The sequence below is a fragment of the Vanessa atalanta genome, chromosome 27 (assembly GCF_905147765.1).
Source record: "Vanessa atalanta chromosome 27, ilVanAtal1.2, whole genome shotgun sequence".
Lineage (NCBI taxonomy): Eukaryota > Metazoa > Arthropoda > Insecta > Lepidoptera > Nymphalidae > Vanessa > Vanessa atalanta.
Window position 1 is genome coordinate 5,156,194 of NC_061897.1, and position 13,477 is coordinate 5,169,670.

The 13,477-nt window shown below is 37.7% G+C and overlaps 3 protein-coding genes across 3 annotated transcripts; 1 reads left to right on the plus strand and 2 right to left on the minus strand.

The window, feature by feature from the left end:
- Nucleotides 1-5,126: 5,126 nt before the first annotated feature.
- Nucleotides 5,127-5,747, minus strand: LOC125074406 (glycine-rich protein-like). Its single transcript, XM_047685733.1, has 2 exons — nt 5,623-5,747; nt 5,127-5,536 (listed from the first exon to the last, which is right to left on the minus strand). The coding sequence occupies exons 1-2, from the start codon at nt 5,668-5,670 to the stop codon at nt 5,270-5,272; spliced, it is 315 nt and encodes a 104-aa protein (XP_047541689.1). The 5' UTR covers nt 5,671-5,747; the 3' UTR covers nt 5,127-5,269.
- Nucleotides 5,748-7,471: 1,724 nt separating this feature from the next.
- Nucleotides 7,472-8,110, plus strand: LOC125074403 (heavy metal-associated isoprenylated plant protein 34-like). The gene is made up of 2 exons (XM_047685731.1): nt 7,472-7,581; nt 7,673-8,110. The coding sequence occupies exons 1-2, from the start codon at nt 7,534-7,536 to the stop codon at nt 7,943-7,945; spliced, it is 321 nt and encodes a 106-aa protein (XP_047541687.1). The 5' UTR covers nt 7,472-7,533; the 3' UTR covers nt 7,946-8,110.
- Nucleotides 8,111-11,608: 3,498 nt separating this feature from the next.
- Nucleotides 11,609-12,921, minus strand: LOC125074276 (chorion class B protein PC10-like). Its single transcript, XM_047685566.1, has 2 exons — nt 12,811-12,921; nt 11,609-12,479 (listed from the first exon to the last, which is right to left on the minus strand). The coding sequence occupies exons 1-2, from the start codon at nt 12,853-12,855 to the stop codon at nt 11,823-11,825; spliced, it is 702 nt and encodes a 233-aa protein (XP_047541522.1). The 5' UTR covers nt 12,856-12,921; the 3' UTR covers nt 11,609-11,822.
- Between the last annotated feature and the right edge of the window lie 556 nt (nt 12,922-13,477).

A 13,477-nucleotide genomic window follows, 5' to 3' on the forward strand; every position in this document is an offset into this window, starting at 1 on the left:
ATTGAGTTGGGATGGACAGGGATCTGGTGAAAGCCAGCAGCCATGTCCAAAGAAGAAAAAAAGTTGGCCCCACCAAGCTGGTCGATTTGTTCGTCAATGCGGGGCAAAGGGTAACGTTCCGGTACAGTATTAGAGTTTAACTCCCCATAATCTACACAAAGCCTATACGAATTGTCCTTCTTTTTAACGAGGACAATCGGGCTTGCAAAAGGAGAGGAACTCTCTTGGATAACTCCAGCATCTAACAATTTTTGGACTTGTTCCTTAATTATTTGTTTCTCTATAGGTGCGCGTTTGTTAGGACGTCTATACACTACTTTTTGAGGGTCTACCAAAATTATCTCAAATACTCCTGTCTTAACTCGTTTAGTCGGTGTACCTTCGATAAAACTATCAGAATATTTTCTTAAAATTGAAATCAACATATCCATATCACACCCTTGTAAATCTGTATCAATTTGATATAAATCTAAAGAATCCGATTTATTACAAAAATTTGATTGTTCTTTGGCATATATAACAAGATTATCATTGTCAATTTTAACACATAACCCTAAATCAAAAATATATCTGCCAATTATAATAGGATCTGATATGTTGCAATCCGGAACTACGTGAAAGAGCAAACTAATAAGGCGATCACCGATTTCAACCTCACTTAGAATTTGTGTAGTACATAGCAGATCATTGCCACCGATACCACTAAGATAAACAACGTCTTTACGCGCAGTACCCAAAATTTTATCGCAATAACTTTCTTTTAAAAGCGAACAAGATGATCCACTATCAAATAAAAAAGGGACAGACTCACCGGAAGATGTTTTCAAAGTCCCCCTGGACGGACGGTGCTCACAATGTTGGACATCCTTGACCGCAGCCTTGCTTCCATTCTTCTTGTCAGGACAGTTAGTTGTCACGTGTCCTCTTTTTCCACAAGTGTAGCAAGACACGGATGTTGTGTTCTCCAATGTTCGTGACGAGCTCGGTACCTCTTGAGATGCAGATCCGAAGTTGTCACGACGTTTTCGACAGTCAGCGAAGCGATGTCCTCTTATTCCACAAAAGCTGCATCTGCCTGAGAATCTTTCAACTGACCGGAAACGCTTGATCTCAGGCTCACTGGTATCTCCACCACCATCCGATTGGCGTTTTAAGGACACACCTCCGAGTACTCGAAATAGTTGAGTGCGAGTCGTAATATTGTGAGCATTTAATTCGCGATGTATTAGTCTATCCTTTTTACACAGTACTGATATCACAAATCCAGTAACTACTTCTTCAGGCATCGTGCACTTCGGAATCCGTTCAATCAAGCTCCACAGACGTAGTGCAGATTCGGAAGCTGTTTCTTTGGCAGCGATTTGAAATCGTAATATGTCGTCGAAGTAATCCTGCGGCAACTTTGGTTTTGAAAATTTCGCCATTAAACATTGCTTGACCACAGTCCAGGTCATTTCGTTTATATTCACTTTAGTAATGCAGGCTGCAGCTCGTCCTTTCAAGGCGATGGTAAGGGCCATGAGCAAGTCTATTCCGTTTAAATTTTTCTTAAGAACGATAGCTTCGGTTATATTGCACCAAGCCTCAACGTCAGATTCTTCGTCGTCTGGGTTAAAAGGTAGCAATTGCGTAGAATGAGTAGTGTTGGCAGTTGGTGTTTGCTGACTTGCGAGAACCCGAGATAACAACGCCTCCATACTGCTTAGTAACTTTTCAGCATCCGATTTTGTCCGTTGACCCTCAACTTGGGCACCATCGTATCCCACTTCTGATGAAAACTCAGAAGGGCCTTCACCAGAACTCATTTTTATTTAGAGCGGGTATATGGGCGTGGTAAAATAAACGATCCAGTCCAAGATGTTAATTACAATTTAATAATCACTGTAGTCACAGGAATAGTTCGAATACACAACACTTTCACACAAAAATCAAATAAGATTTTTTTAAACAAAACGGCAATATGGCGGCAATCACAGCGATTCGTCATAAGTGTGTTAAACGGGCGCCGTCTCGTTCGATCGTGTCGTTCAAGATGGCTGCTCGCCTCAACATCGACAATGACGCTTCGCTAGGTTGACAGCTTGTCAACCTGATATAGGACGGAAACGCCGTCATATAAATATATATTATCTGTGTTTGTTATGCACCTGTCATCTCGAGTGACACACGTCGCGAAAGCGCGGGAAAATAGGATATATAATGGGCGCAGGGTGAAGACGGTATGTCTGCACAGCGAGCTGATAAATAAATATAATATTTATTTTATCTAATTGGTAAATCGACCTTACATGTGAATATTACCGTTGTAATACATACACATACATAACGGTATGATATTTTCCACATGCATGAAAATAATCATATCAATTGTTTCAAGATTCAACGAGGAAAGGTAAACTAGTAACACCTAGTTTCCGATTTCGCAAAGTTAATACATATTTCCTGGGGCGCGGTATTCGTTTCTATAATAAGACTCCATGGTTACTTTTAACTTGGCCACTTTAACACGAGCTTTAAATTCTTTAATAGGCCATTAAAGAATTTAAAGCTCGTGTTAAAAAAACATTACACATATAACATACAATACAAGATTATATTAAAGACTATCTGTGCCCGCGACTTCGTGCGCGTTGTTTGAATTTAAGTTATTTGGATATTGTAGCGTGATTTTATTTTTATTCTATATATAATTCTAAAATAAAAGTAGCCTAAGTTACTCCTTATTACATCCGCTATCTGCCATTGAAAGTCCCGTCGAAATCGGTTCAGCCGTTCCAGAGATGAGCCGGAGGAACAAACAGACAGACAGACAAAAATTGTAAAAAATGTTTTTTAGGTACACATACATATGCATTTAGTAAAAATGGATTATTTTAATATTACAAACAGACACTCCAATTTTATTATATGTATAGAAGATAAAAAAGCGTGAACTTGGTATTTATTGACTTCCAGGCAGGTTATATAAAAAAATTATTGTTGCTTACTGACATTCTCTGTAATTAAAATTTATTGCAATACAAATTACCTAGTTGCCAGTTTTTCTCGGTAGAATCTACATTCGTACCAAGTGGTAGCTTTAAATTTAATTCAACAGTGTAACAAGATGATTGAAAAGTGTTATTTGAGCCTTCTTCATAAAGAATATTTTGATTTTGGATTTTATATTCCGTCACTATTTTTCATTATAATACTATATATATATATATATATATATATATATATATATATATATATATATATATATATATATATTTATTTATTTAATTCAACAAATGCCTTCGTTTTTATAAATTGTATTCCATGTTTATTTATTGGAATATTTAAATCACTAAGGTATTCACTAACTCATTATTAAGGTCAATGTTTCACTTTTTTGCTGAAATGGCTCATTGGCTTAAACCTTCTTTCAAAGACTTATGCTGAAGAAACTTAAGGTGTACTACTTAAATACTACACCTTTTAAGGTTTAGTTCATCGATGGAAAAATATCTGTAACTCTCAGGATCTGCCTGTCTGTGTAACATCCTTTTCCTGAATCTTTTGGATGAAAATAGTTGACGTTTGGTACTCATATAGAGTTCATTGACTAAGTAAAATATTTGTGTCGATAGCGTAAATAAACAAATTCTAATTTTGGATTGGATATTTAAAAGATAAGTTAGTCCTAATCTAGTTTAAATTTTGTGACAATAATAACCTCCTAACTGAATATTATTCTCAATCTTTAATTGGTGTTGGGCTTAGTACGTAGTCGTCTGGGCAAGTACCGACCCCTGAACATATATTTTACCGACAATTAGCGATACTTGATATTTGCTGTAATCCAGTTTAAAGAATAAGTGAGCCAGTGTAATTACAGGCACAAGAGACATAACTCAAAAAAATGTAACTTAAATTTAAAATCATATAATGAGATTTGAGTATCGTTATCTAATGAACGAGCTTATACTAAGCTTTCTCGAAATCTGTGGATGAAATAATAATTTAACTATGATAATAATACTCGAACGATAATTAGTTTTTAATTGCTTACCAGTAGACGTATTCTGCGTGAACAGACGCGAGTCTGTTAGAAGAAAGCGAATTCAACGCAGAAATCAAACATGAAAAGCCAGAATGTGTTATGCGATATTCAGTGTAATAATTACAAAATATATAACATACACGTATCAATAAGGTGTATCACCGTAAGACGCTTGTGACATTTCACGAGTGAGGTACGAAGCGAATTTACAGAACTGCACTGCAATGTAAATGATATATTGTGCAAAATGCTTAGTTTAACGCCAATTACATTTTTGGCGTATTTTTATGTGTGTGTGTGTGTGTGAGTGTGTGTGTGTTTTTGATTAGTTTTCATAGTGCATCCAATTAAAACACATTTGTAAATTGTATCTCTAATTGTAGATTTATAATATTTTATTGGTGAGTAAAAATACATTAAAAAATGAGTATACGAGTTTAAAAGTCATGTACGTGCGTCAGACGTTCTACTTCGACGTAATTCAAATTAGTATTTAATTGCGTGAATATTATTAATTTTAATAAAATCTTATTAATCTACTTTATAATAATAAAATAATAAAAATAAGACAAGGTGTGAAATTGTCTATTACCGATGATCGCAAGTTCAAACCCAGGAAAGCGCCACTGAATTTTAGTGTTTAACTTGTGTTATAGTTCACTTCGTTCTCGGTGAAGGGAAACATCGCGAGGAAACCTACATGTGTCTAATTTCAAAGAAATTCTGCCTCAAACACTTGGCAGTATCGACCAAATTGCAATGTAGCAGTGTGGAGAGGAAACCTTAGATCAACACTGGAATATTTCCAGGCTTACTACTATTTACTAGTGAACAACTTCAAAATGAAGATTTCATCTTAGTGTGCTGTGCATTTGAGGATTGGAGCAGTGTGGCGGAGTAAGCTCCAGGCCTTCTCCTTAAAAAGAGAGGAGGTCTAAGCCCAAGCATTTTTTATGTTACCGTGTGGGGACGCTTCATAAAATATTTTTCTCGTTATTTTTCCATAAAACTTCATACCTTAACAAAAGTACATAAAGATGTAAAAAATAAAATCATAACAATGACATTTATTTTATAAATATTTTATTAGTGAACATTCAGACATATATGTGAATATTTATCGATGTGACGACATTACTGTTTGATATTGTGACAAAATAAACTCTAATTGTATTTTTTAAATATAATCCAAAAATGTTATTAAATTGAAATGATTGAAGGTCAGAATTGTAAGATGTTAGATTAGATGAGAGCGCCATAACCAGCACGGAAAGGTCCAGCGTAGTTACCGATGCCGTAGCCGAGTCCGTAGGCACCGTATGCTCCGTAAGGAGCACCTAGTGGGCCTAGACCACAAGGCTCAGCGAGACCAAAAGGTTCAGCGAGACCTAAGGGACCAGCAAGACCCAAAGGTCCGCCGAGACCAAAAGGTTCAGCGAGACCAAGAGGACCAGCAACACCGAAGGGTCCGACACCTAATCCAGCTCCAATGCAAGCTCCAGCAATGGACTGAAACGAAAACAATTGATATTATTATCTTTATACAAATAATATTTATTTATTTAATATGTTGATTTATTAAAATACATATTTACCTGGATCGTGAGCGCCAGAGCGCAGACCAAAAACACAGCCTTGTACATGTTTACTGTTTGTGTACAAACTCGACAATGTTTGTAACGGAAAAACACGCGTTATTTATACGAAAACTATTGTATAAAGACTGAGAAACGTTATCGGCGTTATGTTCTGAAAAGATATTTCTATCTTGAATAAAACGTGACTTTTAAGCTTAGTAACTCGGTCATCTAATAAACCTACTAATAACTTCTTAATAATAATAATAATCAATGACTAATATTATTCATTCACAATTGAAACATGCTGTATACGATACCGCGGTTACGCATGTGTGATGGCGATCCTCCTCGGGGTCATTAATCATAAAAAATATCCATTTTTACCGTTGCTCAGAAACATTCAGACATATTTAGATTATGTTAACTTTATTTTAATTGATTTTAGTGCATCTCAATATAGTGTAAGAAGAACATTTAATATATCTAGATATTTCGTCTTGGCTTGCTGTGTTCAGGGACATTTTTCCGGAATAAAAAGACTTGACATGCCGTAGCACATATTGGAATGTAAAGACACTTTTCTGTCTCCCCACGTTGATTTAGGCAGTATAAGGGACTCACTGGCACCTAGTGTACCAGAATACCCAACCAAACCAACGATAACCTCTCCGTTATTAGGGGCGGTAAAGGATCTTAAGAATAAATGCCAGCTGTTTATGGGTAAGCAGAGATATCCTCCGGTAAAGGATCTTGAGAATAAACGCCAGCTGTTTATGAGTAAGCGGAGATATCCTCCGGTAAAGGATCTTGAGAATAAACGCCAGCTGTTTATGAGTAAGCGGAGATATCCTCCGGTAAAGGATCTTGAGAATAAACGCCAGCTGTTTATGAGTAAGCGGAGATATCCTCCGGTAAAGGATCTTGAGAATTAACGCCAGTGGTTCATGGGTAAGCAGAGATATCCTCCGGTAAAGGATATTGAGAATTAACGCCAGTGGTTCATGGGTAAGCAGAGATATCCTCCGGTAAAGGATCTTGAGAATTAACGCTAGCGGTTCGTCCGAGCACAGCACAGACATCTTCATGGATAACCAGAGCCATCCTCCTCACGCTCTGCGACCTCACCCTGTGACATTTCAATTTTGCAATAGAAATGATTGCCCCAGACTTATTCAAATAATAAATAATTACTGTACGTAAAAAAAAATGGTATAAAAAAACTACTCCACTGAGTCTCTCATGTGTGTGGGTTTTTTTTTCTAAGACTTTTTCTTGTTGGTAGGCTTAGTGCAAGCAAGTGTGGTAGGTACCACTCGCTTATCATATATTGTACCGTCAAGCTGTCAATGCTGTGTTCCGGCTTAAAGGACGAGTGAGGCAGTGTAACTACTGGCATAAGGGACAGTTTTCAATGCCAGTGGTGCATTGCTGATGTAATAAATCGTTTTTGTCTATGGGCGAGAGTGATCGTTTAAAATCAGGCCTATTTAGCCGTCCACCTACCAATTGCAGGAAAAAAGAAAACCACGGATTAACTTGGACATCTGATCAGACCAAATTTAGGTATAAATATATGTAGTTTAAATCATCCAAATTTGTCAAGCCCCTGCCAAATATCTATCATACGACATCAAATAACATATGAGTCGAAGTACTCGGAGAATCTTTTTGTGTAGCGAGTACTACCCTACAAGTACTTTCAATCAGTATTAATGAAAAATATTAGTCATAAATAGTTAGAAGAATTTAGCAGGTTTATTTGATGACCTAGTTACTGACCTTATAACTGTCACGTTCCTTAAAGATAGATAACTTTGGAAAACACGTCATGGCGCTGATAACGTTTCTCAGACTTTATAGTTTTCGTATAAATAACGCGAGTTCTTCCGTTACAAACATTATCGAGTTTGTACACAAACAGCAAACATGTACAAGGCTGTGCTTTTGGTCTGCGCTCTGGGGCTCACGATCCAGGTAAATATGTATTTTAATAAATCAACTTATTAAATAAATCGTAATATTATTTGTAAGATGAAGATAATAATACCAATTGTTTTCGTTTCAGTCCATTGCTGGAGCTTGCATTGGAGCTGGATTAGGTGTCGGACCCTTCGGTGTTGCTGGTCCTCTTGGTCTAGCTGAACCTTTTGGTCTCGGCGGACCTTTGGGTCTTGCTGGTCCCCTAGGTCTCGCTGAACCTTTTGGTCTCGCTGAGCCCTGTGGTCCAGGTCTATTAGGTGCTCCTTACGGAGCATACGGTGCTTACGGTCTCGGCTACGGCATCGGCAACTACGCTGGACCTTTCCGTGCTGGTTATGGATTCAACACTCTCATCTAATCTATAGGCTTTTCTTGATTTTAAATTACCGTCATTCATTATCACTGTCGGCTCATACTTTCAACTTTAAATATACTTTTCAAAGAAAATTACGATGAATATTACAATATCAAACAATACAAGAACATATATGTATTTATCTTCCATAATAAAATATTTATGATATTCATTTCTTTGATGACTTAAATACCAAACCCTATTATTTTTAACATATAATCATTACACTTTGTTATTGTATGATTAGAGTGCTAATTTAAAAATGAATTCATCATCATCATCCTCCTGCCCTTATCCCAATTTTACTTGGGGTCGGAGCAGCGTGTCTTCTTCTTCCATACTTCTCTGTCGGACGTCATCTCACAAGTAACATTCTTTCCAACCATATCCATCCTTCGTTAAAAATTAATTAATTTAAATCATTAATTTAAAAATGAATTATTCTAATTAAATATCAGGAGTTGAAAAAACGACAATTTCTTAGATTGGATTAGAATTTGGCGTATCGATGAAGTTTCTAAATGAAAGGGTGTCTCAACTAATTCTAAGTATATATTCTGAACTTACTGCATATTTTAAAATGCCTTTAATTTTACATAAAAGTTTCTACTACTAATTAACTAATAATATCAGTTACTAATAAAATACCATGAGGTAGTAAATAAATATATCTGAAATGTATTTACTGGAAGGCAGTGTTATCATATGACAAGCCATTTGTGTCCTTATAGAAAAATAAGTTATCGACCACTCCTTCGCTCGTGTTTTAGGGGCTGTTCTTCGGTACTAAAAAATAGCCTATCCTGCCTTTGAGTTCGAGCTTGCTTAATATCTAATTTCATCAAATTCGGTTTAGTAATTTGGCCGTGGAATAGCAACAGACAAACAGATAGAGCTACTTTTATAATATTAGCATAGATTAAGACAATTTTTGAAAAAATGTTCTTTCGACTTGTAGCAAGGATCTTCGCACTGGGAACAATGCTACACGCACATTCACCCTCGCCTCAATGCGCCGCAGGGACTAGGAGGGACTCAGTACCCCGGGAATCCTCTCTAGGAATTGGAGGAGATCAATTAGTATTTTATGAGTTTCTTGCCGGTTCTTCTCGGTAGAATTTACATTCCGAACCGGTGGTAGCTTCACTTAATGTAGTTTGTTAAATAACGATTCAAAAGTGTTTGTAAAAGCCTACTTGAATAAAGTATATTTTGATTCTGTTTGACTAGGGCGCAATTGATCACCGGCGAGGGGGCGAAGGGAAAAGGGGCGAAAAAAAATGGTCTTCGCACCAGTGAGTCTATATTTCCGGTTAATCAGCTCATCAACCAAGATAAAATAATTTAAATCATTAAAAAGGTAAAGTAAATGTATTAGGGCGTCCTTGATTACGATATTCGAATCGAAGGAGTACAAAACTAAGATTTATATATTTCATACGATTTCCTAATAGCTAAGATATGTTATGAACCATGTATATTTGTCGATTATTGTATCTATATGTATTCCAACCATAACAGGACAAAAGCCAAATAAACAATATTTGACAGCAAATTGACGCCACATCCATGATTTTCACTATGGATTTACGAAAAAAATGGCGTTTTGAACGTCGAAGAAACTGTTAACGAAATTTTGTAAGTAAAATTAAAGTGGAAATAAGTAGTTAAGTGCAATATTGTTGTATTATAAATAAAGATATATTGATCATAAACTCTAAGTAGTGCACAACATAGCTGAGTTATGCAAGCAAATCGCATGAAAAATTTCACCCGCACCACTTAGATGTCCGTAAATCCACAACAGCGCGGTTTTTAAGGCATTTTCTGCCTCGCACAACCTGTCTGTGGAACCAGCTTTCGCCGGCGGTTTTTCCGGACCGATACGACTTGGGAACCTTCAAGAAAAGAGCGTACTCTTTCCTGAAAGGCCGGCAACGCACCTGCAAGCCCCCCGGTGTTGCAGATGTCCATGGGCGGTGGTAGTCACTTTCCATGAGGTGAGCATCCTGCTCGTTTGCCACCTCTGCCATAAAAAAAAAAATGAAATACGTAAATTTAAGGTTTGTTTGCGGACCGACAGTTTCACGAGCTTCATATAATAAAGTAATTTATTAACCATATAGAAATTTATATTCTAAATAAAAAAAAAAAAAACGAGCCAATCAAATCAATTCAGAACTCTTTAAACGAAAGCATAACACTTATTGATTGTCAAATTTTAACCTACCACAAGAAAGTAACTTTTCTGAAGACTTGAGAAGAACAGGCGAAAGAAACTCAGCGGGTCTAGTTTGTTGATTGTGATTAACTGAATAGTATTCAATATAACAAAAAAAATTTACAGAAGGTGATCGTTTAATTCCGAAGATTCATAAACTGTGAACTTACTAAATGTATAAACTTATGCAAAATATTTTTTTTTTTTATTTAGCAACAGAGGCATTTTGTACGATATTTGGGAACCTGTTATGACAACGTATAAATAGTCCCACAAAATGGCTGCCTCTATACAGTCGAGTCGACTTGCCCTCCAAAAGCAGCGCAAGGTAAATAAAGTGGTATGTTAACGCTATTGGAAGATATGTTTTATGCGCTGGTGCTGATTGGCGAAATGATTATTGCAATACCTAAGTCCAGATAAGATCCATGAGATCTTTAATTTTCAAGTAATTCTTTAGGGAACATGAGACCATTAAGACGTCTCATACGGAAATACAATGCCCTTAAGACTTTATGACATTTATAATTTTTCACATCTGTCTCATAAATTTCGAGAAGTAAATTATAAATTTTTCACCTAAACCATATTTTTATTATTGTCTCCTTGTTATTGCAAATTTTAATTTAATTTCTCTAGCAATAAGTAACAAAGGAACAGCTAGCAAATATGCCACAGCTGGGCTAGACCCTCGTCTTCCTTTGAAGACAAGGTTTGAATCTTTGGTTACCCCACGCTGCTCCAATGCGACCTTGTGCATTCACATGTGGCTTTCAGAATTCTAGCTATAAGTATGCAAGATAATCATTTGCATACGTTAAATTAATTTTACCTTATAGTATGTACTCTTAAAATTAATAATGCTTGTTTTGCTCTTCAGAGCATTAATTTTTAATGTAAATTGCAAAAGGCTATTGGCTAGCCAAAATAAATTATTGGTTAAGGTAAGGATTTTAAGGGAAAAGCTTGCTGCACATACATTAGCAACCTGTACATTTCCCATTGCTGGGCTAAGGCCTCCTCTCCCTTTGAGGAGAAGGTTTGGAGCATATTCTACCACGCTGCTCCGATGCGGGTTGATGGAATACACATGTGGCAGAATTTCGTTGAAATTAGATACATGCACGTTTCCTCACGATGTTTTCCTTCACTGCCGAATACGAGATGAATTGTAAAACAAATTGAGCACATGAAAATTCAGTGGTGCCTGCCTGGCTATGAACCCGAAATCATCGGTTAAGATGCACGCGTTCTAACCACTGGACCCTCTCGGCTGCTGCACATCTATCGTATTTAAAATATGGCTCACATAAGGACACACTCACGTGGCCGCGTCACGTCAAGGCACGGCCCGTTCATGTGTGGGTAGCCGTGACGTACAAAACTTGTTACAATTTATGTATTTACTCTAAATAACCATTTGGTAAAGGACTCTGTATTCAGAATTAAAAGAACAGTTTTTTTTTTTATCGAAATATAATCTCTGATAAACTCCCGAGTTAGATAAAATTTAACGCACATTTTGGAAATGTATATGTTGGCTATTATAAGCATGAAACCGAAATCGTATTGTATTATAAAATTTTGTTGAGGAAAACAGGGGAAGGTTACTTGTTGACTTTTTCAAATGCCATAATCAGTTGCTCAAGTGGATTCAATTTAGAGGCAGCCACCGCATCCACAACCACCGATGCCATAGCCGTAACCACCGTAGCCGAGACCACCGTAGCCGAGACCACCGTAGCCGAGACCACCGTAGCCGAGTCCATCGTAGCCGAGACCACCACAGCCGAGACCACCGTAGCCGAGACCACCGTAGCCGAGACCACCGTAGCCGAGTCCATCGTAGCCGAGACCACCACAGCCGAGACCACCGTAGCCGAATCCACCATAGCCAATTCCATCGTAGCCAAGTCCAGCGTATCCGAGTCCACCGTAACCGAGACCAAGAGGAGCAACATCCTCAGCCAAGATGGCGACCTCTCCGTTGCCACAGCCGTATGAGACAACACCAGCACCAGCGGTTGGCAGGATACCTTCAAGACCCACAGTGCCCAAGAATGGCAGAGCACCGGCTACAGCTAAAGGTCCTTCGATGAAGTTTTCAGAGAGAACAGATACTCCAGTAGGATAATCAGAAGCACTGGTTACTGCGAGACCTCCTCCGTAGGAAGCACTGACGGCACCAAGTCCATAGCCACCGTAGGCACCGTAACCACCGTACGCTCCGCAAGGAGCACCGAGAGTGCCGGCGTAACCGAAAGGCTCAGCGAGGCCATAACCCAATCCAGCTCCAAGGCATGCTCCAGCAATGGACTGAAAAAAAAAACAAATTGATATAATTATAATTTAGTACATAAACTTCGTAGATATATTATTTTTACAAAATGGTAGTCAACTGGTGGTAAATGGTCACTGTCGTACATAAACATTGACACTGTAAGAAATGTTAACCATCCTTACGTCGCAAATGGACCACCAACCCTGAGAACTAAGATGTTTTGTCCCTTGTGCCTGTAGTTACACTAGCTCAGTCACTAAAAACCAGAACACAATAATACTAATTATTGCTAAATGGCGGTAGAATACGTAGAGAACAGAGATGTGCTTGCCCTTCAATCGAGTAAATACAAGTGAATATATTTACCTGGACCGTAAGCGCCAGAGCGCAGACAAAAACAATCTTGTACATGTTTACTGTTTGTGTACAAACTCGACAATGTTTGTAACGGAAGAACACGCGTTATTTATACGAAAACTATGAATACTGAGAAACGTTATCAGCTGTTGTTATGTGATTTTTTTTTCATTGGTAATTATTGTGAAAGAAAACGTGACAATCTAATGTCAGTTAGTAGGTTATCAATTGAACATGCAAATTTGTGCAATAGTCACTGTCGCCAGGGGCGGATGGTCTGGGGTACCTGGGGCAACAAACGTGAAGCTCAAAGGCCCGTGGCCTGTGGGGGGGGCCGTCTCTTGTAGATGCTCCGGGATTATACTATATTCATATTTTAAGTATGCAGATATAACCCCAAAACTTAGAATTTATTACCATAATGTTTAAATAAATAAATAAAAACAATTATTGGACAACATCACATACATTACTCTGATCCCAATGTAAATAGCTAAAGCACTGTGTTATAGAAAATCAAAAGTAACGACGGTACCACAAACACTCAGACCCAAGACAACATAGAAAACTAATGAACTTTTTCTACATCGACTCGGCCGGGAATCGAACCCAGGACCTCGGAGTGGCGCACCCATGAAAACGGGTGTACACACTACTCGACCACGGAGGTCGTCAA